Source organism: Talaromyces marneffei, chromosome 3, assembly GCF_009556855.1.
Source record: "Talaromyces marneffei chromosome 3, complete sequence".
NCBI classification, from domain to species: domain Eukaryota; kingdom Fungi; phylum Ascomycota; class Eurotiomycetes; order Eurotiales; family Trichocomaceae; genus Talaromyces; species Talaromyces marneffei.
The window spans coordinates 2,130,736-2,154,659 of NC_072350.1; the positions used below are offsets into that span (position 1 = coordinate 2,130,736).

Below are 23,924 nucleotides of genomic sequence, written 5' to 3' on the forward strand. Positions count from 1 at the left end.
GAGGTAGCTGTGGTTGACGAAAATACTCTCGGCACGGCGTTCTCAAAAAGGTTTTTCAATGTTTTGTTTACATGTGTGATTCCCCAATTCATCGCGACGGATCGGCTACGCTATTTTTAATGTTTATTTAATGTTTGTTTTCAGGGGGTTAGTTGCATTGCATGTGTTGCACAGGCTTGATGAAGCATCGACTTGACTACTTGACTTTTATATTTCTCATCCTATATTGATGCTATATTGATACTATAGGCACACGCAATGATGACTTGACATGATGGTTCTTTCATATTCACAGCAAGCTACAGAGTACCGGTAAGCTAGGGGATAGGCAGCAATGACTGCCTAGTGTGGGACTGTGGGACAGCACGTTGGGTTGGGGTTGGACTCTTGAACAGTTGGGTGCCGTAGCCTATGACAGAGCTCCGTACACGATGGAGCTACTTTAGCTCCCATCGTCAGCTTCAGCCTCAATGCTATAAAGAGAGCTATTCTGTACTCTGTCGTTACATGTACACCTCTTTGTTTTATTTCTTCTTCGCCATTCACTCCTCTTTAGAACCCCAATTAATGCTTCTTGCGTCGTTCGTTAGCGTCTAGTGTCCAGCCTGGTGGTGACTTGTCCGTGTGGCCTACCCAGTAAACAATGGCGAAACCATTTAAGGGGTCGGTAATTGCTGTCAGCGGCACCTTCCCATCGCTGAACCAAGGTACGTCTTTCTTTCTTTCTTTCCTACAACCATTTACAGCTGGTGATTCTTCAGCGTTACGTTGCTAACCATATTAATCGTCGCTGTTTCTCTGTAGACTCCTTGAAACAAATTATTGAAGGTGGAGGTGGCACCTTCAGCCCAAAGGTGAATGATGAGTGCACCCATCTAGTCACCACGCTTAAAGCAGCGACAAGCAGCAACACCAAATGTGAGTACAAATTTGGTAACAAATATTCCAATTATACTAACCATTCGTTACTTGATGGTCAGTCAAACAAGCCTCTGCTCTCGACAAATGCCACATTGTGACGCTGGACTGGCTCCTCGACTCACAAGGCAAGAAGAAAAAAGTCGCTGAAAAGAAGTACTTAGTTAGCGATGACCAAAAGGACTCTACCGCGCAGGACGCAGTAGCGCCAGCAGCGACGGGTTCTGACAAGAAGAGACCTGCCTCGGCAGCTGTTGATGGTGTGAAGCCCCCGTCGAAAAAGAAGCGTGATAAGGAGAAACCAGATGAGAAGAAAGCAGACGAGAAGAAGATTCATGTTCCTGTCGATGAGGGGTGCACGGACAGTGGTGAGCTATTTCAGCCTTTGGAAGATTCACTCCACCTTTGACTAATTGATGTAGCTGCATATGACGTTCTCATTGATGCAGATGGAGTCATCTGGGTGTGTTACTCCAACGCTTGGATTATTTCTAACTCCTACTAATTTGGAGTAGGACGCCTCACTCAGCCTGACTAGCTCGAGTAATAACAACAACAAATTCTACCGCATTCAACTACTCAAGTCCAAAACAAAAAAGGATTCATACAGTTCATGGACACGCTGGGGTCGAGTTGGCGAAATGGGTGCAGGCGCCATGTTCGGACCCGGCGATTTCGAAAGCGCCAAGAAGTCATTCGAAAAGAAATTCAGAGATAAGTCTGGTCTCGCCTGGAAGGATAGACTGAATGATCCCAAACCTGGCAAATACTCGTTTGTCGAAAGGGACTATGAGGAAGATGACCCAGATGCGGAAGAAGCCAGGGCGGCCAAAAAGAAGCAGCAAAAGGCAGACGAAGATAAACGCCCGCCTCCAGAAAGCAAGCTTTCAAAGCCTACTCAGGAAGTTGTCTCACTTATTTTCAATCAAGAATATGCAATGCAGGCATTGCATGATTTGAATTTCGATGCGAACAAGATGCCGTTGGGAAAACTCAGCAAACGTACTCTACAAACGGGTTTCCAGACATTGAAGGATCTGTCAGAGCTTCTTAATGATCCGACCCTTGCGACGAGCAAGTACCAACAACCCCTTGGTACGGCATTGGAGATGCTCAGTAACCGTTATTTCACCGTCATTCCTCATGCTTTCGGACGTGCTCGACCACCGGTGATAAGTCATTCGAGCCTGTTGAAGAAAGAAGTCGAGTTGCTTGATAACTTGACGGATATGGAGATTGCAAACCAGATCTTCAGCGACTCTCTTACAGCTGACAGCGAGATGCACTTCTTGGACAAACAGTTTGAGGGCTTGAGACTGGATGAAATGACGCCATGTAAGCTGCATTGTTCTAGGAAGAAAGAATATAGCTGACCAAGTGCAAGTGGATCATTCATCGTCCGAGTTTGGGGAGATTTCAAACTATTTGATTGGAGCAGCTGGGCCAACTCATCACTGGAATCTCAAGGTATGCACTTGCTTTACATCAAGTTGAGACCAATCTCTAATTAAGACCATCAGCCACACGATATTTTCCGTATTGAACGAAATGGCGAGCACCACCGCTTCGAACAAGCCGGAATGACCAAACTACCCAGCGACAACCGTCGACTTTTGTGGCATGGTTCTCGCTCCACCAACTTCGGTGGTATTCTCAGCCAGGGTCTGCGTATTGCACCCCCAGAAGCCCCCGCGAACGGCTACATGTTTGGTAAAGGTGTCTACTTTGCCGATATATCCACAAAGTCTGCCGGTTACTGTGCTTCCCACTCCAGTCGAGGCATCGGCTTGATGCTTCTATGTGAAGTCCAGTTAGGCGATCCAATGCAGGAACTAATCCATTCAAGTTACACTGCGGGTGACGACGCCAGAGCAAAGGGACAACTAGCGACTCTCGGAATGGGAAGCACGATTCCACAGGGATGGAAGGATGCGGCATGTGTGCATCCGAGCTTGCAGGGTGTTGTCATGCCTGATGTGTCGTGTGGACTGGAGGTACTAGATCATACCTCTCGCAGCTTGTTTTACAATGAGTACATTGTCTATGATGTTGCTCAGATTCGGCAGCGTTATCTGCTCAAGGTAAGCATGTAGGTGATTAACCCGACGGGAGTGGTCCAGTGACAGCATGTCTGCTATTCCTGTATCCTAGTCTGTATCAAGATAAATAAAAATCATTTAATCATTCAAAATACGGTGTAAAAACGATCCACCAGGTCAACTGTTATCTCAGCTTCTGGTAATACGTTCGTTCGGTGGGCGCGGATGTTTCTTCATCAAAGAGATCACAAGACCATAGGTACTTAGATAGGTAGTTATCTCCATGCTTATCGGAGTTTCTGACAAGAAAGCTTGGCGACAAGCCTCGAGTCCGAGTCTGTTGTCTCACTCCGTCTATAACTACAATCATTCTTTCGTTTGGATATTTATTGTTATGCTTGCCTTGTAGTTTGATTATCGATGTCAAGTCATCACTGGATGACCTCATGTCCTATCATTTTGGGCCCATATAATACAATTATATATACATTCCCTCGGTTTTAGGGCCTTATCGCGCTACATCGACATCGGTCTATGAGAATCGCTCCCTTTACATGATCGTTTTATAAATTTCTTGGATTTTGACACTCAAAATGATTCGCTCTTTTCTCACTGCAGCAAGTCTAGCTGCGACTGCGACCGTCTCGGCGCAGTACTTTCCTCCTCCGCGCGAGGGTCTTACCGTGATCAAGTCCAGTGTGACCGAAGGCGTGACCATATCCTACAAAGAGGTTCGTAAAATGAACCCATCACTTATGTATTGCATATATTCTGACCGTGTATACAGCCAGGTATCTGCGAAACAACTCCCAACGTGAAATCCTTCTCCGGCTACGTCCACCTCCCACCGAATACCCTCAACGACGTAAACCTCGACCAAAACTACTCCATCAACACATTCTTTTGGTTCTTCGAATCGCGCCACGATCCCGCCAACGCGCCATTATCAATATGGATGAATGGCGGACCGGGTTCTTCGTCGATGATCGGTTTATTTCAAGAAAATGGACCCTGCAGAGTAAACGCGGACTCGAATTCGACGACCTTGAATCCGCATTCGTGGAATAATTATGCCAATGTTATATATATCGATCAACCGAATCAGGTTGGGTTTAGTTATGATGAGCCTCAGAATGGGACGCTGAATCTGGTGACGGGCGAATTGGTAGCGTTGGAAGATGGGATGCCCATCCCGGAGCAAAACAACACGTTTTTAGTTGGGACATTTCCGACTATTGAAGGTACGCGCTCGACCGCCAACACGACGGAAAATGCGGCAAGATCATTGTGGGAGTTTGTGCAGGTGTGGTTTACAGAGTTCCCGGAATACAAGCCTGGCGATGATAGAGTGAGTCTGTGGACAGAGTCGTATGGTGGACGATATGGACCCAGTTTTACGGCGTTTTTCCAGCAGCAAAATCAAAAGATTGCGGACGGGAGTTTGCAGGGCCATCACACCATTCATATGGATACACTGGGGATTATAAATGGTTGTGTGGATCTGTTGACTCAGGATTTGAGTTATGCGGATTTTGCATACAATAATACATACGGGATTGAGACAATCAATCAGACTATTTATGAGCAGGCCGTTGATGCATGGAAAAAGGAAGGCGGCTGTCGAGATCAGATACTTGAGTGTCGTGCCCTCGCTGCTGTGGGCGACCCGCTGAATCTGGGGAACAACGACACGGTCAACAGTGCGTGCGCCAATGCGTCTGATTATTGCAGTAATGCATTGGAGGGGCCTTATATTGAATTCGGTGGTCGCGGTTACTACGACGTTGCGCACCCCATTCTCGACCCCTTCCCACCCAATTACTTTATGGGATATTTGAGTCAGAGCTGGGTTCTGGGCGCCATCGGTGCGGCGGTTAACTGGACTGAGAGCGTTGAGTCTGTATATAACGCGTTCCAGAGCACAGGCGACTACGCCCGCTCCGATGTTTTGGGCTATCTCAGGGATATTGCATATATTTTGGATCAGGGCATCAAGGTTACCCTTGTCTACGGCGATCGCGACTTTGCCTGCAACTGGATCGGAGGTGAAGAAGTCAGTCTAGCAGTCGAGTACAGTGACGCAGAAAAGTTCCGTGCCGCGGGTTACGCGGATTTGCACACCAACGACACCTATGTCGGCGGCAAGATTCGTCAATATGGCAATTTCTCGTTTGCTCGTGTGTTTCAAGCGGGCCATGAAGTGCCTGCGTATCAACCCGAGACGTCGTTTGCGATTTTCAATCGATCATTGTCGAACTTGGATATTGCGACTGGTAACATCTCGACTGTGGAGAATGCGACGTATACTACCGAGGGACCGTCGAGTACATGGGACGTCGAGAACGAGCCTCCGCCAATGCCGGAACCGACGTGCTACGTTCTTGCACTGTGGGCGACGTGTACGGAGGATGAGGTGGGTGCCATCGCTAATGGCACGGCGCTGATTGAGAATTATATCTTGGTCAAGAAGGACGACAATTCGACCCAGAGCCCACCCCATGAGAACTCGGCTCCGGCCGTTATGAAGCATGGATGGTTCCAGATTGTTTTGTCGCTATCTGAGTTTTTCGACATCCTTTTATAATTGTATATATGTAGTAGTACGTATGCATGTATGTACAGAGTAGGTTGTGTTTGTTTTAGAGTTCAGGGTACTGCAATAGGAAATGTGGCCGATGTTTCTGGAGATTTGCTCAAAATTTTAACTTAATTTGAGGTAAACTGCGGGGACGGTGGAGTGCCGGTAGGGGAGAGACAACGTGATTGGCTGTGAGGCGGACGAATTGCCGGCCGACCGTCACCGACATCGGGCCAATCCATAGATCCTCACAGTCCGGACTCCCATAGCATGTCCGGAGTGGTTTGCGGCCAAGCTCGCCACGGACATCGAGCGGCCCGCTTGATTCTAAAGCCTCGTATATACGCACGTACTGTTGGGTGGTTCTCATGAGAGTCCATGTGACTCAGCTTTGACAAGAAAGCACGGAATGGCCCAGATGGCAAACTTACGTAGTGCTTAGTAGTAAAGCACTACAGGGAGGCTAGTCCATATCGGCGCATTTATTGCTATCAACGATTTGGCTCGAGTAGCTTAAGTCTTTTCTTTCTTTTTTTTTTTTTTTTGTTTTTTCCTTTCTTGCTTCTTTGTTGGTTCTTGCAGATTCAAGATTCTCGAGTTGTGATTGACACTCCAGACATCAGCGACAAGATGACTGCATTCAGTAACTTCCTTCCCCCATCCTTTCGCGCGTAGCTTAAATGCTAACATTGTTTCCATAGAAAATGACCCCGACATCGATGTCAAGGGCAAGACCGAGACCGAGACCGACGTCGAGTCGCCCGTCGACATCCCGCAACTCACCAAAACCACGGAGCGCAAATTAATGTCCAAGGTGGATTTACACGTCCTCCCGTTTCTGTGTGTGTTGTATCTTATGGCTTTTCTTGACCGGTTCGTCCCACCCCCTCTGTCTTGTCGGGTTACTTGCGTACTACTGGTGGCTAATTGTTGGACAGAGTGAATATCAGTAATGCAGTCCTTTTCGGCCTTCAGAAAGATCTCGATATTCAGACAGGAACAAAGTATAATACTGCCTTGACCATTTTCTTCGTTCCGTATATTATCTTCGAGGTATGCAATCAAGCCGGCCAGAAGAAGGGTGGATTGAGCTGATGACGATAGATTCCATCGAACATACTCCTGAAAAAGCTCAAGCCGCATGTGTGGTTGTCGTTCTGTATGGGGATGTTTGGGATTATCATGATCATGCAGGGCCTGGTACAGAATTGGGGTGGCTTGATGGCCACTCGCTTCCTTCTAGGTTTGTTTGAGACCGGCATGTAAGTACTACCTAGTGAGAGATGAGCATTGGATGAACGACTGTTTGCTAATCAGTGTGCAGGTTCCCCGGATGTATGTATACCGTGGTACCACCCATAGCAGCATCGAACTCATCTAACATTTAACAGGCTTCTACCTCATGTCCTGCTGGTACACCCGCGGCGAAGCCCAAAAACGCTTCTCCTTCTTCTTCGGCTCCGCCACTCTGGCTGGCGCGTTCGGCGGCGTCCTGGCCTTCGGAATCGGAAAGATGGACGGTCTCCAAGGCTACAGGGGCTGGCGATGGCTCTTCATTATTGAGGGGTTGTTGACAGTTATCATTGCCGTTATATGGTTTTGGACATTACCTGATTTCCCGGAGACAGTTAGTTGGTTGAGTGAGGATGAGAGGGCTTTTATCAAGGCGAAGTTGGAGAAGGATACCGGAAAGTCGGCGCATGCGCAGTCTGTCACGTGGAGAGATGCCTTGAGGGTTTTTAAGGATTGTAAGTTTTTGTCCTCCTTATGCCTTATGAAGGATTTTGTCTAATTATTCTTATAGACAAGATTTTCGTCGGAGGATTGGCATACTTTGGACTTATTGTCCCAGCTTACGGTATTTATTTCTTTCCTAGTTCCAGTATTCATGGCTGACCAAATCTAGGATATGCCTACTTCGCCAACTCCATCATCAAAAGCTATGGCTACAGCGGTATGTAACGCCCTCATCGCGAAAGTACACTTTACTGACCCATCTAGCTCTCACCACTCAACTATACTCCGTCCCACCCTGGGCCGCAGCATTCGGATTCTCCCAACTAGTCGCCTACTTCTCCGACAGATTACGCCATCGATACCTGTTTACTATCATCCCAGTCTGCATTACGCTGGTAGGTCTAATCATGCTACTCAACATCCACAATCACAAGCATGTCCAGTATGGAGCGCTATTCTTGGTTACCTCGGGCACGTACTCCGCTATGCCTGTGATTGTGTGTTGGTATGCGATGAATCTGGGCGGACATACGAGGAGGAGTGTGGGAACAGCGTGGCAGGTTGGATTTGGAAATAGTACGTCTTCTCCTCTCTTTCTTTACTTGACGATGATGTGCTGACGAGAAATAGTCGGTGGAATCATCGCTACATATTCATTCCTCTCGAAAGATGCACCGGAATATCGCAATGGGTTCATCATTTGCATTTCTTTCGCATGCCTGTCCATGGCAGCTTGCACTGTGTACTTGGTTGGGGTTTGGCATGCTAATCGTCAGAGAGCTCGCATCCTCGCGGAGTCTAGTGGTCATTTGGCTGAGGATGGGGATAAGACGGAGGATTTGGGAGATTTGGCGCCTACGTATCGGTATATTTACTAGGTGAAGCAAAAAGAAAGAGAGAAGGGGCTATCAAGTTGCTTCAGGTTCAAAAATGTTATATGGTTTGGCTAGCTAGATAGCTGCTATGATACTATGATATTGGCCCCGGTCAATACATGAGAACATCCTCCACGCTTTCTCTATTAAAAAAAAAAGGAGAGGGAGAAAAAACTATGAAACAGAACCCACAATACAATGCCATTGAAAATTTCATACAATCGAGAATCCATTTCAATCCATAAATTGATACACACAGCCGAAGCCGGCGTGAGGAAAATGTTGCGTCCTGAAAAACGAGGCACGTCGGCCCCGCGATAACCTTCCGTAACAGGCTAGCGCGACTTCTTAACGAGAAGCTTAGTCAGCGCCCACACACATTCAAAGCCGCCGCAAGCTTCCTCATCTTGATCATTCCTACAACCATCTCCTCATTTTCAAAGACAAGTGTAAGTTGCCTCCAGCCCATCAATTTGTTCAACAGTATCGTTGCAGATGATTACTACAACTGCAATGGCATCTGGCTATTGCGATTGTACGACTCGCTGCCGATACGAGCTCAATTGATGCCGTTGCCTTGACATGAGCTCCTGCTAACATGGACATGACAGTCTCGAAACATCTGCGAAGATGAGAGCTAAGTGGAGAAAGAAGCGCGTTCGCCGTCTCAAGCGTAAGAGAAGAAAGGTCAGAGCCCGATCGTAAGTATCCCGTCATCCCTCGATATCATCTGTTCAGAGTGGTGGTTAATTGTGTCACAGCAAATAAACGCTCGGCCCCTCCATCTCAGTTCTCTCATGATGAAGCCTTTCGTTGAATAATCAAACACGACAAAATGAATTTCTTTCGAAACATCATTCCTTCCTTAAATCGAGATTGTCCAAGAGCTCGCCTTGTGATATTAATATTTTTTTAATATTATTATCGCCAGCCGAAAAAATCGTTTATCTGGAGCTTTCAAATTTTCAGCAATTTGTTCCAGTCGCCGAGCTCTATACCAAAAGTTTGCGATGATCTTGTGCAGATTTGGTGGTGGTTACTTTGGTTCGAACAAAAAGTACAACACCTCAAATGAAATGGACGAAGCCTGGGAAACTTGTCCATTTTTCTCGAACGGGGATTTCCTTGTTTTTCTGAAAATAAGGCCATGTGTTTGGATGGCGCTGGAAAGGAGAGTAGGAAACAGGGATTGAAAGACTTCGGTTTCTCATACGATACGATATGCCTTTATTTCCTGTCTCTTCAGGTTTCATGATGGGGTGCTGGTCAATTATTACATGCGATTTTGCTATCGTATTTGCTCGCCGTGTGTGTTTTGTTATGCTTATGACGAGTTTTTGCGATGTGAAGGACCTTATGGAGATGTCTAACGATTTATTTACAAACAAAAATGAACATTGTGTTTCTCGATACTCTCTGAATTTGATAGTTGTGTAAAAGCTTGCCCGTGGATGAAAGTATATCAGGACTTGAGATTTTTGTCTTGACGTAGTAGACTTGTGTGTGCCACGGAAAGCGAGGGAGGAGGTGGTTTCCTATTCGAGACTAGTTTCATATAGATGTCAGGTTTTAACAGCCCTCTTCCTTGCTACTTGCAGGTTGCAGTCTCCTTTGCCTATACATCAAGAGAAGGGCAGGAGAAACCCCTTCAGTTCAAGCTTAGTACAAGACCTACTCTTCGAATCTGGGAAGTTTGGAATCGGCGACTTTTGCCAGGAGCATGAGGGGCCAGGCACGCTAGGTTAGCAGCGCTTGACAAGCCTCTGCGTTGGAGAAGAGCTGGCCTCGTTAATTAGATAAGTGGTTCGGCGAAGAAGTAGATTTCCTGTTTAGTGTAGGATCCTTATATCGATGAAATGTAGAAGAACATGGTCAAGGAAACGGAGGTTGCTGAACTGAGAAGCCATTCGGGCTGCGGCACCTCGAGTAACGACTGCATCAAATACTGGGTTTAACATTCCAGTATATACTTTGGATGAGGACCTGTACAGTACCTCATTTTTGGAGTCCTGTAATATCCAAGGATTCGGCATGGGTATCGTAACAGGATCGACACTGGCAATGAAGTTTTGGTAAGAATTCCGTTCAAGGCGGGAAGCAAATAGAGTCCTACTGATGAATATATCTGGCATCGGCAAGCTCCAGCTTCTTAGAGGGCAAGCTGGCTGATATCGGACAGGGAGGGTACTTGATATGGGTTGGAATGTTTCCATTCGTTTACTACATTTCGTAGTTGTAGCTAGTCAGGACTGCTCGGTGCTGTTATTCAACGTACGCATTGCGCCAAGGTGGTTCGTCCACGCTTGAGTTGGAATCCATTGTTGATGGTGCAACGTGAAGATCAAAGATATGTAGTAGGTAGGTGATTCAATGTTGGTTCTAATATACAATCCTCAATGGGGACCAGCGGATATATGTATCCAGTGCTCCTCTATATATAGTCAAGAAGGACCAGACTCCAGATGTCATCCCTCAGCTATCCGGACGGAATAACTAGAAAACCTATTTTATCCATCATGACATGATTCCAAGCACTGCAAATCAATAATCCAACCAATATTTGTTCGTGTTCATACCTCAGCTCAAGTTGCTGTTGTGTCTTGCAATAAGCACAAGCAGGAATGAATGGTCCGTGCGGCGGAGATAGATGATAGTCTTATCCTTTCTCGACAACGCTGACAATTTTTTTCTAGCTCCGCCATTTTTTAACAGAACTCCCGATACATAATCAAATTATTCATGACCAGTTTGTTTGACATAGACTGTCCGCCATTCATGACTTGTTAAGCAAAATCTATTTAGTCCCATATATTTTTATTATTGAAAAAAATGGCCTCCGACAAGGTCGAGAAAAAGCGCAAAAGGGACTCGGACAGACACGAGCGTCCCAGCAAAAGGCCTGCTACTCAAGCGCAAAATCTCCCCCCATTGACTGCGAGTGTACTCAAAGATGACAATGAGCTTGCTCCTGTTTTGAGTACGTCTTTCCTATCTTACATTGACAGGGATTAGAGTTTATATTTTCCATCCATACTAATGTAATTAAAATTCTCAGTCAACGCACCCGGCCTCCAATTCCCCAAGAAAATACACGGTTTCAAACCCTACACCAAAGAATCTACCAAAAAAGAAGCCTCGTCAGGTCGAAACAAAGGAATCATCTCTACAGACCTTTTGCTTCAATCATCCGAACACCCAGTACTAGATTTCGTCGGTACGGAGGCCACCGAAGACGCCGACTCGCAATTGAAGCACTATGTCGCCATTGTCGACCCGGACCAAAAGACAATGCAGTTCGTTGAGGTGCGCAGAATGACCCTACGCAGTTCACTGAAGGCACGCAATAAAGAAGTCGAGGAAGAGGAGACGAGTGATTATGAGGCCGCTGCATACCGCGATCAAAGGAAAGCCCTCACGGATGCATTCGGTACAAAGGCGTCACGTAAAGCCGCTCAGTCCGAAGCAGAGAACAGCATGCTTGCGCCCGCCGGTGCCAGTGGCGCTATTGAGTCTGCTATTTTGTCGTCCATGCCCTCGCAGGGTATCGCAACCGCCAACCTTAAGGCGCAGGAGCTTCAGGCCCAAGTGCAAGCCAACAAGCCCATCCCAACTGCAAACCTGGCCGCCACACATCCCTCAGAAGTCTACACTCTTGAAACTCTGGTTGCAGGTGGCGTGTCAACGCTCAACCAAATGCCTATCCAGGAATGGCAGGACGCTGTTAATGCCGGCGAAGCAATCACCAGTACATCTCGCTACGTCGCACACCGCGTCGACGCAGTCGTCAAATCCACTAACGTCACTCACCTCCAAGTCCTACGCTACATCCTCGCTCTTATCGAACTCACCAAAAACATTAAACGAGGCAAAGGCTCCGATCCACCCGGTAGCAAGCGTGTTCCTCTCCGCGCAGACCTTAAAAAGGTGCTGTCGGGTGGCTCGTCAGCACAAGCTCTACTGCCCGACCCCGTCGTGGAGGCCATACGCCGCAAATATGCCCCCGGTGGAGTAATGGTTGCGCACAATATCACCCTCTTATACACCACACTCTGCGCATTAAGTCTTCATATTCCACCCGCCCCCGCAAAGGATGGCGGCACAAGTTCTCTCGGCGGAAACACGCCTACAGAATTAGCCACAGATCCATCCGATCTCCGCGACGATCTTCGGCTTGATACGCCCACCGTCACGCAATACTTCAGGGAACTGGGCTGTAGATCCGAGAAGCCGAGGGAAACTGAATTCGCCAAGTTTGGTATCAAGTCCAAGGCTGAGGCGGCGAATAAGAGAGTTTGCAGGTTGAGGCTTCCGCTGGATTTCCCGAAGGTCTCACGAGGAGGTGGACCAAGACGGTAAACTTGATTATCGAAAGGAAGAAAAGGGAAGGAGAAATTGGCGCATTGGAGAACTTTTCTTTTGGCGAGTGTTTTTTTTTTTCTTCTTCTTCCATGTCCATATTTGGAGATTGCATGTTGTTAAAAAAGTGTAAAGATGCGGAGACGACTGAATGAAAACTGAATTTCTAAGTAATAGATAATCATACCTCATACGTATTTAAGTTATCTATTCACGATAGTGTGCCGTAGGCTTCGTTACATGCAAATACCCCGGATTCACCAGAATTAGAAACCTGATATAGTTAACGCATCTCTATGATGATCCATATCCTGAAGTTCAACGGTCATATGATAATATCATTCACGCCTCATCCCCAGACCCGGAACGCTCAACGGCTTTCCCCCAGACCTTCTCAAATGCGCTATCATCAGTGGTTGTGGATGCCTCCTTGGCTGCTATTGATTGCTCGGTTGAGGCAACATCAGCCGGTCTCAGTCCTGGTTGAGCTTCCTCCGTAGCCTTGGTGGAAGCAGCATTCTCGGACTCTAAAAGTCCGAGGTGGAAATTCGAGCTATAAATTACAGCTGCAAAAGCCTCCAATTCTTGAACGCCCTGTTCCATTGCTACGAGATATTCATTTGGTGGATTTGTGCCGTTGCCGATAACGTGGCTCTCGCGGGTAATTAGAGCCAGAACTGTTGCAAGCTTGGCCTTGGGCGAAGACGACAATGAAGCTGGTACGATTGTAGCGGCCGAAGAAAAGGTGGTAATAGGGGTGGGGTCGGATGTTGGTTGTTTGAAGAGACTATTGGCACACTTTTGCTCAACCAGTTTGGCGAAACCTTCGTTATTCAATGAGGTCAAGATTCGGCTGAACGAAGGAGACTCGATCAAGTCGGATGTCTCATCGAGGAGTTGCCGCAAGTTGGCTGTCGTCTGAGATGACGAGAGTGTGTTGGAGCTGAGCACTCCTGATTCTTGCAATACCATATCTTCATCTTCCTTTCGGGGAAGTAAATATGGTAGCCATTGTTTAACCCTGCGCGGTCAGCATAGAACTATAACCCCGGAATAAAGGGGAAAAAAAAAAATGACATACTTTCGGTCTTCCTCTGTAGCCCCCTCAACACGTTTCCGGACATCCAACATCAACTCTGAAAGCTTATTAAGTGTAATATCTTCTCGAGGGTTGAGAGCCCCGAATGCCTCCTCCACGGCGACACGGACATTCTCCATCAAATCCTTCCATCCTCGATGCAATAACCACCAACTGAATGTCAAGTATCGTCTGTTGGTTTCGAAATCATTGCCAAACGCTTGCGAATCGTCGGCGTGATCTTCGAGGCGGATGCTTGACCCTTCTGGACTAGCGAGTGCGAGGACACTGGAGATATAACTCCGCCTACCGAGGAGATTGAGCTGGATTCGGGTGAAAATAGTCAATAGAGACAATGTATATATGAGGACGATAGCTCTCGTTATTGCTGAAGCAAAAGAAAATTAGCATACTGCCAGTCAATGTTCATCAATCAGCCGCACTTACAGAATATCTTGACATCGTTCCACAGTTGCGCCTTGCTCCGTCTGGGCCGCTCGCCGGAAATTGTGGAATCAGCCGACTGGCTCGCATGGATAAAGCTATCAGCTTGAAAGCTGGTCAAACTCCTGCCATCCTCTTCCGCAACACTTGGAGCCGTCGAGGAGCTCGGCTCGGACGTGAGCACGTCTGATCCACTTGTTCTAGCTAGTCGCTCGGCTCGTTTCCTTTGTAACTCTTGCGTAAGCTCTTCGACCGGAAGAGCTTCGAGGATATTCTCAGTGGCCGTGGGAAGAAGCGCAAGCACGGTAAAGGTACAATCGGCTTGGTTCTGTTCGAATCGTCGACGGAGGCTACTCGTGGCACGCGATCAGTATGATGATCTCAATTCCTTGAACACACGCTGTTTACGTACTTTTCCTTTGCGATTCTGTCACTGTTCATACGCTCTCGTGCCTCTGAAAACTTGGATAGCACATATTGTCCGGCGACGTAGCCTACGCCGATAATACCGGCTCCTATCGCGAGGCTTTTGCGATTGCGGCGAAACCAGCGCCTGGTAGCTCCGATCATAGTGTCGGCGCGGTAATGTAGTTCGTATCTGTTATTTTATCGATGACAAAAAGATCCACGACATTGTAGAAGGTTGTTGATGAAGGGAAACAATAATTGAAGATGTGAAATGTAAAGGAAAGTTGTAGCTGATCCGATCCGATAGTTATGCCTTTGATGTTTCCTTCCTCGGCAACTCTGGTTACCGCCGACCGGTAGTGGCTGCACCATCCCGTGACTGCAGCTTCCTCAAGCTCAACCCAACCCCCATCCGTCAACCCTCAACCACCGAACCTTGGGCGGCTGTTTCCTGCCTGAACAATCAGGATGCAATCCTCGCGCTCATCGCCCTTTGCCATAGCTGCCTCAGGCTGTAGGCCTCGGTTGGTGTTTCGGTCTCGGCGTGCCTTGGGCAGTTGGTCATATGCCTAATGACGTACAACTCGGTTATACAAGGTTAAGTTACTATGTATGATACGTAGCTATGGATATCTGAGTCCAGGCAAGCGATTGGATTGTAGTTTGACAAGCAGATAAGTAGTTATATCAAATTCTATTGATATTGATATGGACTGTAAGCATCGCCTCGTATCCGAGAGTTTACGGAGTGCGACTACGTAAGTACTGGAGGAACTAACTAAGTTAGTTGTTAGTTAGTTAACTACAGAGTAACTAATAAGTACGTATTGCATGCATGGGGGCAATGGGGCTACCGAGTGCATGGCCATGGACCACACAGTACTGAACCCCGACGGCGGCCGACGCATGGAGGGGTCTAGCTACTATTTTAGCAGCTGTCCCTTCGGCGTAAAACCTAATTGTCAGCCAACCTGCCCAACTCCTAAGTGAACACTGGTCCAGCTCGAATTTTCCTCTCATCCCACTCTTGGATACCTATCGTTCCTATCCTCTCTATCCACGCCGCAAATAGCGGTAATGAATAATGGCCGGCATTAATCCCGATTTTCCTTGTGCATACTGATACTGATAATCTGCTTGTACTCTCCCGGCAACGGCAATCCCCACCACATACCGACCTCATACTGTATACAAATGCGCCACCTTGCTCTTTCCCGACTCCATCCCATATCTGCGCACCCGGCTTAATTGACTGTTTTGTAAGTCTCAGCGAGATTATTTTCGCTCGAGTAAAGCAGACAGTTTTGCCGCGGTGAGAAGAGGTTACAAAAGTTTCTAAAGTTGAAGGCAAGTTCTCAGCATGGAGCCCCGCCGCAATCCTCCAGAGTACTTTCTCGAGATCTTTGCGGATTCGAATTCCGTCAAAGATGTACTAAAAGGTGATAAACTTCCTCTACTAAGCTCGCATGAAATTGAGAGATTGGCTTCATTTGCAGAAGCTTTGTTCGGGGCTTTTGTTGATTTAGCGAACTAACACGCAAACAAAAAACAGGCGTCTTAAACCTCATCTTCTTCCACCGATACTTTCCTTCAATCCGACCCGGCACCGTCGACATTCTCGACCTCACTCTCCCGACTGTGAATGATGTAGAACTCGAAACTTTGATCGACTCGCGCGTAAACGCGCTGGTGCGCCAACATCTCTCGACATCCTCCAACTCCTACAGCGCCGGAAACGGAGTCCGAGGGCGCATTGCCGTTGAGTTCTTTGAAAAGAAGCGAAGAAAATCCGGCACGTGGTTTGGCAGTTTGGCAGGGAAAGGTGAAGAGGAGGTGTGTTGGGAGATCTGGACTTTGGACGTGACGATCGCGACGCCGAGGACGGAATCCGGTACGCCCCCCCCCTTCCTTGTGGTGGTGAAGATGCACTACTGACTAGGTGTAAAGAACGGGCAAAAGTCCGAAAAGCAATGGAAAACATGCTGCAAAAGGCGGCATTGAAAATCCTTACAAACGTCAATCGGGACAAAGATCATATACCTCCAATCACGACAAGTGACTCGAATCCTTTCCCGTATCGAATTGTCCTCAATCCTCAAACGGATAGTTGGGGTAATCGCATCAGCTTGTATTGAGCGAACGGCGCAGCTTGTCATGATTCCGACCAAGTTAGTGGTGTGTTCGACCACAACAGTTCAAGTTGCATCGTCCAACCTGGCGATTTAGAGAAAGGCGTCATGGAAGAAAGTTGGACTACCCCTCCATCAAGGGAAATTTTACATCCATTACGAGACACGAAGCACGATTAACGAACACTAATAAACTCATATTCATTGTCCCAAGATTCATTGCAGCAGACATCCAAGCATTATCACTAATGCTACCGCTGCTGGGAAACTTTCATAAATACTTGAGATCTCATACATGATCAACATGCTCGTGACAGAATAAATCAAGGAAGCAAAAATCACAAATCAAAAAAAAAAAAGACATAACAAAAAGTCTGTAAATTTACAGACCTTTCGCTGCGTTTTGATAAACCGGGTCTCTATATCTCTCTCTCTCTCTCTCTCCACCATAACATGATCACATCATACCCGCAAGCAAGAGATGCCAAATAGGCTTTCACTTGACGTGCGGATTGCCATTAAATGAACGGCACTTTAGCCCAAAGAGAAGTCCATGGGAATGATACTAGGTGCTTGCTAGTAGTCATTGGGTCGATTGTCGGGACTCCTCGGATTCAACCCAGTATTTACTGCGACTTGCTGGCAGCCTCGGCCTGAGCCTTCAAGTTGGAAGAGGTCGAGCCGCTAGAGAAGAAACGGGCGAACAAAGGGTGGATGAAAGAGTGGAAAACGACTTGGGCACCGCTGTATTCATCATCATCGTCAGAACTCGATTCACGCAAAAAAAAATAACAATGGAGGCTTGTCTGATTATCACTCACTTGAACTGAGGAAGGGACATCCAGAGAACAAGGACGAACTTGAAGATGTAGTAGAAGGCTAGGTAGAATATCAGTATACCGAGCAATGCAAATTTCATCCTTTTGAAAGGAGGCCACTTACGGAACCAGTAGGCGGCGCTGATGGCGCTCTCAATGACAGTCAAGAATGCGTACACAACCCAGTACTAAGCGCATTAGTTTAGTAACCTTTTCAATCTCTGCTCTTCGCATCGATCCCAATCGCAACTTACAGTCAACCACTACAAATCACAACAACAGTTAGTGAACCAGTTCTATAAAAAGTTTGTGAACTATGAGCAAGGAAGAAAATCTCACCTGAGTGTCATCAGCCGTACCAGAAGTAAACAAGGCACGAAGCGAGTAATAACCGGGGATCAAGAAACCGGCAAAGTTAACCAAGAACTGGCCGGCAATGTTAAAGAAGACGAGGAAAAAGTAGATGCCGACAAGGCCAAGGACGGCGTAGACCTTGGGGACTGAGGTCTGTCTCTCGAGGTTGTTGAGGAGGGGGTATTTGGAGAGCTGTATTATTATTATTATAAATGTCAGCACTGCAACGAAACTGAGGAATTATTCATGATTCCGAGCATCAATCGATGAACAGTATCCAAGAGATAAATTAGAAGGAATGAAAATAAAAGGGAAAAGGAGGATCTCACCTCCTTGTCAAGTTGCGCAATCTGGTGCTGCGCACGATCCTGAAAGCTGGCCATAGCGACGGTAGATCTGAATGAATCCAAAAAAAAAAAAAAAAAAAATATCGATTAATTTTTGTAATGCCGATAAAGAGAAAATAATTACAGTACCAACAGATAATATATATGTCCTAGACGATATTGCTAGATGGGAATGCGTATATGATGAATATGAAGATGATGTTGTTGTGCGTGCGAGGTTACAGAGGGAGAAAAAGATGTCAGGAAACGGAAATGTCAATGACGGCAGCAGCAGCAACCCTGCCTAGGCTCAAGCTCGAGGGGCGGCGGGAGGGCGACGGTGTGGCTGACGAGTCACGTGATTTATATGACGTCGGGCCGCTTTTTCCATTCACTACGGTATTAAATACGCGGGCCGTGCACGTATCGCGAATACGTAGTACGCTGACTACTATGGTGTATTGGGGATGCCTGAAACTTCTACTAGTTACATACAGTAAAATGCAAACCTCTCGAGATAGGGTTTGTTTCCTATCAGACGAGAGTCCATATGTGACATGGTCATGCATAATATAACCTGCCCGGAAAATATGACATGTGGCTTTTCCATGTGATACATCATTTATCGTGGGTGCCTGGATAAGAGATACGTACTTGATACTATCACGTTACTTTAACTTGGGATGAAATGTCACCGGACCGAAAGCAGCTCTACAATCTACGACCATATGGAGAAAAAGTAATGGTTCGTGCCCGAAGGCTATACACAATCAAATGACAGTCCTACATGGGCCCTGACGATGTGTACAAATATAGAATAAGGACAAGACATTCCAGAAGCCTCCTGATATATACAGAGCGTAGAATAAATGAAAAGACAGGCTCCCATTCCAGGATGACGATGACGTCTTGACAAGAATCGAATATAAACTATCATGGACTTGGGCGAAAAACGCATGCATGAAGAACGAGCGGATAGTGGGTCAGTCATTCAAGGTAGATCAAGGCATATGTTTAAGCGGCAACTCCGACGGCGGTTCCGACGGAAGCAAATCCAGCAGCGTTTACAGTGGTACCACCGGTTCGCATAGACTGGACGGCCTCGGCAAGCAGTGCCTGCTCCTCGAGTGCATGCTCCTTGAGTTCGCGATTGACCGCATCCTCCACAGACTCGTTCTCCTTTAATCCAAGCTGAGCGTTTTCCCAGATAGGCATATTCTGCTCTTCGACGCCTTCAACGCCAACACCGACAAAGCCGCCCTGAGCTTTCCATTCGCTGGTACGCTTAAGGCCGAGCTCGTTCCATACAGAGTTAACGGCTTGCACAAGTTCATTGCGGTATTGCTTGGTGTGTCCGGGAGTAGGCGTAATGCGAAGACGTTCCTCCCCACGTGGGACAGTTGGGTAGTTGATGGCTTGTACATAGATTCCGTGATTTTCGAGCAACATGTCAGAAGCTTGCTTAGCAAGCTCTGCGTCGCCAACAAGTAGAGGTACAATGTGAGAGGGGTTAGGGATGACCGGAATATCAATCTCCTTGAAGGCGTCCTTGACGGCCATAGTGTGGAGTTGCTGGAGAGTTCGGTCACGGCTGTATCTAGACTGGTATTCAATTGCTGAATTGGCACCAGCCATGATAGCAGGGGGTAGAGATGTTGTGAAGATAAAGCCGGGAGCTAGAGATCGGATAGTATCTACTAGCTTGGACGAACCGGCAATGTAACCGCCGACACATCCGTAGGCTTTTCCTAGTGTACCGGTGATTATATCAATTCGGTCCATAATAGTGTCCTTGGTGCTGATTGGGTTGGCGGTGTCTTGAGATGCATAGATGTCGTAGTCGAGGTGTTCCGCGACACCGGCTCCATGTGGGCCGTACATACCAACAGCGTGCACTTCATCCAAGAATGTAATAGCACCGTACTTATCAGCAAGATCGCAGATCTTCTCAATAGGAGCAATAGATCCACACATGCTGTAAACTGATTCAAAGGCGATGATCTTGGGAACTTCGGCTGGTAGAGAGGCCAACTTTGTCTCCAAATCGACCATATCGTTGTGCTTGAAAACCATCTTCTTGGCACCAGAGTGTCTGATGCCCTGAATCATCGAAGCGTGGTTCAAGCTGTCGGAAAGAATGACACAATCGGGCAATTTGCTTCCCAATGTCGCAAGTGTTGCATCGTTAGCAACGTAGCATGAGCTAAACACCAAAGCCGCTTCCTTGTGATGCAGCTTCGCTAGTGTGCCTTCCAGCTGAACGGCATGCTTATTGTGGCCGGAAATGTTACGTGTACCTCCGGCACCTGCTCCATAGTTTTCGAGAGTTTGGTGCATGCTTTTGAGCACCTCACGATTGCGGCCCATGCCGAGGTAGTCGTTGGAGCACCAGACAGTCACCTTCTCCTCGGCAGCGGCCATATGAGCGCGAGGAAACTCCTTAGCCAAACGGTTGATGTTGTTGAAGTAGCGGTACGACTTGTCCTTGTGCTTCTTGTCCAGCTCGTTCTTGTAGAAGGCCTCGTAATCGAACTTGGGTGTGGCGGGAGCCTGAGGGTGAGGGCCAGCAAGAGGGACTTCGGGCTTGCGAGGTGCAGGTTTGCCGGCATCCATGGGTGGTTGAGGGTGGACTGTAAAGATTACAATCAGCAACTGCTAAAAACACAAAAAATCTTGTAGACGTCTACTCCAACTTACGTCGGCTACCCTTCTCGTAAGTGCCACCCACTTCGACGCTGGCGCCATTGCCTGCAGTGGTATGAAGAGGGCGGCGAGAAACCTTTTCAAAAGTCCTGAACTTGTTGGTAGCACCAATTCCACAGGCGGTAGTGGTGAAGTTCTTCGAGGCAAGTCGAGAACTCTGGACCGCCAAGGCCTTGCTCATAACCGGGCAGCGGCGGGCAATGACCTGCAGGTTGGACATGGTGCCACCACGAGGCCCGGTGCTGGGAGCGGCCATTGACAGCGATCGCAAAGCGGCTGGGGACGTTCTCTTCAAGAACGGGCACATGGCCCGAGATTGGTTGAGAAGTGACTCCATGCTCGAATGTAGTTTTTTCAGAATGCGCTGGGATGAAAAGTCAAAACTGACGGCGAAATCGAGGCGAAATCGAGGCGAAATCAAGTCGAACACGAATATAAAACCCACTCAGACCAGGGTGATTGGAACAATCTATCTAGGCTGAGGTGAGTCAAGATTGAAGACGGTAGAGAAGGAGAGAGAGAGAGAGAGAGACTTCAATTTGAAGGATAAAAGCGATGATTTGGAGGGGGCCAAGACTAAGCCACGAAAATGTGGAGCGGCGAGCCCTGTTTCGGACCGACTTACCCAGAACTGCAGCTGCAGACCACCAATCAGGCCACCGATTATCAATTGGCCAATTACCACTCGCCTGTGGTTTCTTGCAGAGCCCGTGACTCTGTGTGCCGGCCGAGTAGACTAAGTAGTTCTCGTGGCAATGGAATACGCTTACAGAGTACGTACGTACTTGGTAACTATTCAATTGGATGCGGCATCTCCGCGGCGTCTTAGACTCTTCACAGTCACCCACAGACTACGCGAACACCCTGCATAATCGAAAAGTCTTCGATTGAGGGCAAAGGTTGAAAGATCTCCAAGCCGGCATTCCACATGGCACGATAACCGTACTATACTATCGTAGTGCGATTCCGTTGGAAAGGCGGGGAACCCGACCGAACATTACGCTCAGGCTATCAGCGCTTACAGGACACGCCGCAAACGCGTATTCAGATGTATTCTTGGCACTTCTCGCAAGGATGATTGCTCTTCCGGCAGCTTCTTCTGTAGTTAATTGGTCAAGCTGAACAAGGAACGATCTGGGATTTCTTTGTGAGGTGTCTGTACCATGTATGCATCCAGATTCTACCTGGTAAGCGTTTATCAGTGATCAACTTCCTGCTGACTCAGCTTAGTAGTCCTCCCTGCATCGTCTTTGTCAAACATTACGTCGGTGTATCTTTGAGGCCATCGGGATTCTCGGCGGATTATGGTATTCCTGTATCGGAGCGGCGGAGCCCTTTACCACGACAAGTTCAACTACTTTTTGTGTAATGTGTAATCTCCGGTATCAAGTAATACCTCCCACTCCCTCTATCCAACTAGCTAGTTAGCTACTGTTTACGCCAAGAACCTCGTTACAACAAGGAAAGACAGACCTGATATTCTAGACCCTAAGCATGAGTCAGTCAAAGAGATCCTCGATTTCAATTGTATAATCGCCTATCTTCCGGTGGCTACGCTCAACTACGTCCCAAATTCCGGCGATCTTGGCTTGACTCAAAGTGACAAATGTGCACCCTCTATTCACTAGGCAAAATGCCCACTGGCCCATCACAGCTTGTTCAAAGCAAGGCAACCATTGGTAGAAGAGTGATTGTGCACTCTACTAACTGGGTTTGAAGAGTTTCCATACCCTCAAGTTGATTGTACGCTTGTTGGATCCCCCCAACACATACAAATAGGGATACTTTGGACCGGAGACTCTATCCCTATTACGCAAACCCCCCCCCCTGCAAGGCTTAGGAGGTTTAAATAACTACTTCATTACATAAGACCGTATTCTCTCTCCACCTCGCCAAAGTTCTGTTTAACCAATGTAGATTGATGAAAGATGTCGTCTATTTACATAAACTACTATCACGACTCCAACCTCAAGCCACGTTGACACCTCAGAAACCAAAAAACGCAACGGAATAACCCTTCCTCAAACTCACTTCAGAAAGCCAAAGGAACTATAGCTGGCCACACCGCGCTTCCCTCAATGGAATTAAATGGAATTAAATGCTGCAGGCTCCGTTATGGGTCCAAACATTGTAACCCATGGTGTAGTCCAAGCCAACACCGCATGTGTATCCTTCAGACGTGCAGTAGTAGGACAGCCAGTCCGAGAAAGCTCCGAGTTGTGTGCCAGCAACTGAAATGGGATAGGCGTTCTATGGCTTGAATTAGATAAAATCTGATAACAGAGCGCTCTCCAAGCAGAGCTACAGGGGGGACAACTCACGAAGTTGCAAGCGGTTAGACCACCACCGGTATCGTCACAGCTTACAAGAGTGCACGATTGGGCGGGCAAATTGACTTGGGCAACTCCACCCAGGTCGTTGGCCATGGACGTAGCATCGTACTGGAGAATGCCGGTGATTTGGGGCAAGCCGTTTACTGGGCAGCATTCAGAGCCGACCTGCAGAGTTTTGCAACGGTTGCGGTTAGCAACAACAACAACAACAACAACAACAACAGATAATTCAAAAAGGGTCTATTCCAACGGTGTGGGCTGATTGTTCTTACATTGTCACCACGGGCCTCGACGGTGGTGTTCGAGCTGAGCTTTGCATTTCTCCACTCGAGCATACTCTCGTAGACATCTTGCGAGGTCAACTTTGGGGTGGAAGCCTAAGCAGACAGTCGACGGTGTTAGAATATTGGCGAATGGCTTGAGGAGTCCCAGAGACCTTACCGCGGTAGCAGATGCTGCCAGGAGGAGCGTCGCAATAGCGGTAGCCTTGATCATGATGGCGGTGAATCCGGGTTTGCAAGTAAAGCTTGAGAAACCAGCCTGACTTTTGTGACTTGAGAGAGAGAGAAGGGATTTTGAATCAAATCGCTTGATTGAAGAATTGGAAAATTTGGGGGGATGTCCTGGTCAACTTATATACACATTGATATCATTAGCGTCCCTCGAGCTCACTTCCAGAGTGACAGCTGGGTCTAACAGTTGATGTCCTCCGATCACGCTCACATCAGCCTAATGATCTCTATCACCACGTTTGTTATTACTCAAATAACCGAGTATTGTTACATCAGAAGTGGCCATCTCGTATCGCAAATGTCATTTTTCCAGCTG

General features: G+C 47.5%; 10 protein-coding genes across 10 annotated transcripts; 5 read left to right on the forward strand and 5 right to left on the reverse strand.

The window, feature by feature from the left end:
• Positions 1–643: 643 nt before the first annotated feature.
• On the forward strand, positions 644–3,011 carry EYB26_004521 (uncharacterized protein; the record flags this gene model as incomplete). The annotated part of the gene is made up of 7 exons (XM_054263812.1): positions 644–707; positions 805–918; positions 981–1,286; positions 1,341–1,381; positions 1,434–2,253; positions 2,303–2,385; positions 2,439–3,011. 7 exons carry the CDS (start codon positions 644–646, stop codon positions 3,009–3,011), a joined length of 2,001 nt encoding a protein of 666 aa, XP_054119787.1.
• A 539-nt stretch (positions 3,012–3,550) lies between these two features.
• On the forward strand, positions 3,551–5,541 carry EYB26_004522 (uncharacterized protein; the record flags this gene model as incomplete). Its single annotated transcript, XM_054263813.1, has 2 exons — positions 3,551–3,688; positions 3,745–5,541. The coding sequence occupies 2 exons, from the start codon at positions 3,551–3,553 to the stop codon at positions 5,539–5,541; spliced, it is 1,935 nt and encodes a 644-aa protein (XP_054119788.1).
• A 624-nt stretch (positions 5,542–6,165) lies between these two features.
• On the forward strand, positions 6,166–8,915 carry EYB26_004523 (uncharacterized protein; the record flags this gene model as incomplete). The annotated part of the gene is made up of 13 exons (XM_054263814.1): positions 6,166–6,178; positions 6,237–6,408; positions 6,474–6,588; positions 6,640–6,797; positions 6,860–6,870; positions 6,927–7,283; positions 7,340–7,393; positions 7,442–7,489; positions 7,537–7,848; positions 7,903–8,137; positions 8,591–8,596; positions 8,759–8,848; positions 8,909–8,915. 13 exons carry the CDS (start codon positions 6,166–6,168, stop codon positions 8,913–8,915), a joined length of 1,578 nt encoding a protein of 525 aa, XP_054119789.1.
• Positions 8,916–9,990: 1,075 nt separating this feature from the next.
• Positions 9,991–10,466, reverse strand: EYB26_004524 (uncharacterized protein; the record flags this gene model as incomplete). The annotated part of the gene is made up of 3 exons (XM_054263815.1): positions 9,991–10,080; positions 10,142–10,367; positions 10,423–10,466. The coding sequence occupies 3 exons, from the start codon at positions 10,464–10,466 to the stop codon at positions 9,991–9,993; spliced, it is 360 nt and encodes a 119-aa protein (XP_054119790.1).
• Positions 10,467–10,976: 510 nt separating this feature from the next.
• Positions 10,977–12,503, forward strand: EYB26_004525 (uncharacterized protein; the record flags this gene model as incomplete). Its single annotated transcript, XM_054263816.1, has 2 exons — positions 10,977–11,124; positions 11,203–12,503. 2 exons carry the CDS (start codon positions 10,977–10,979, stop codon positions 12,501–12,503), a joined length of 1,449 nt encoding a protein of 482 aa, XP_054119791.1.
• Positions 12,504–12,845: 342 nt separating this feature from the next.
• Positions 12,846–14,595, reverse strand: EYB26_004526 (uncharacterized protein; the record flags this gene model as incomplete). The annotated part of the gene is made up of 4 exons (XM_054263817.1): positions 12,846–13,524; positions 13,585–13,969; positions 14,029–14,375; positions 14,438–14,595. The coding sequence occupies 4 exons, from the start codon at positions 14,593–14,595 to the stop codon at positions 12,846–12,848; spliced, it is 1,569 nt and encodes a 522-aa protein (XP_054119792.1).
• A 1,198-nt stretch (positions 14,596–15,793) lies between these two features.
• On the forward strand, positions 15,794–16,568 carry EYB26_004527 (uncharacterized protein; the record flags this gene model as incomplete). Its single annotated transcript, XM_054263818.1, has 3 exons — positions 15,794–15,872; positions 15,986–16,324; positions 16,381–16,568. 3 exons carry the CDS (start codon positions 15,794–15,796, stop codon positions 16,566–16,568), a joined length of 606 nt encoding a protein of 201 aa, XP_054119793.1.
• Positions 16,569–17,188: 620 nt separating this feature from the next.
• On the reverse strand, positions 17,189–18,117 carry EYB26_004528 (uncharacterized protein; the record flags this gene model as incomplete). The annotated part of the gene is made up of 6 exons (XM_054263819.1): positions 17,189–17,306; positions 17,384–17,441; positions 17,505–17,568; positions 17,635–17,643; positions 17,720–17,926; positions 18,064–18,117. 6 exons carry the CDS (start codon positions 18,115–18,117, stop codon positions 17,189–17,191), a joined length of 510 nt encoding a protein of 169 aa, XP_054119794.1.
• A 957-nt stretch (positions 18,118–19,074) lies between these two features.
• On the reverse strand, positions 19,075–21,100 carry EYB26_004529 (uncharacterized protein; the record flags this gene model as incomplete). The annotated part of the gene is made up of 2 exons (XM_054263820.1): positions 19,075–20,690; positions 20,758–21,100. The coding sequence occupies 2 exons, from the start codon at positions 21,098–21,100 to the stop codon at positions 19,075–19,077; spliced, it is 1,959 nt and encodes a 652-aa protein (XP_054119795.1).
• Positions 21,101–22,857: 1,757 nt separating this feature from the next.
• Positions 22,858–23,591, reverse strand: EYB26_004530 (uncharacterized protein; the record flags this gene model as incomplete). The annotated part of the gene is made up of 4 exons (XM_054263821.1): positions 22,858–23,013; positions 23,085–23,261; positions 23,369–23,473; positions 23,538–23,591. 4 exons carry the CDS (start codon positions 23,589–23,591, stop codon positions 22,858–22,860), a joined length of 492 nt encoding a protein of 163 aa, XP_054119796.1.
• Between the last annotated feature and the right edge of the window lie 333 nt (positions 23,592–23,924).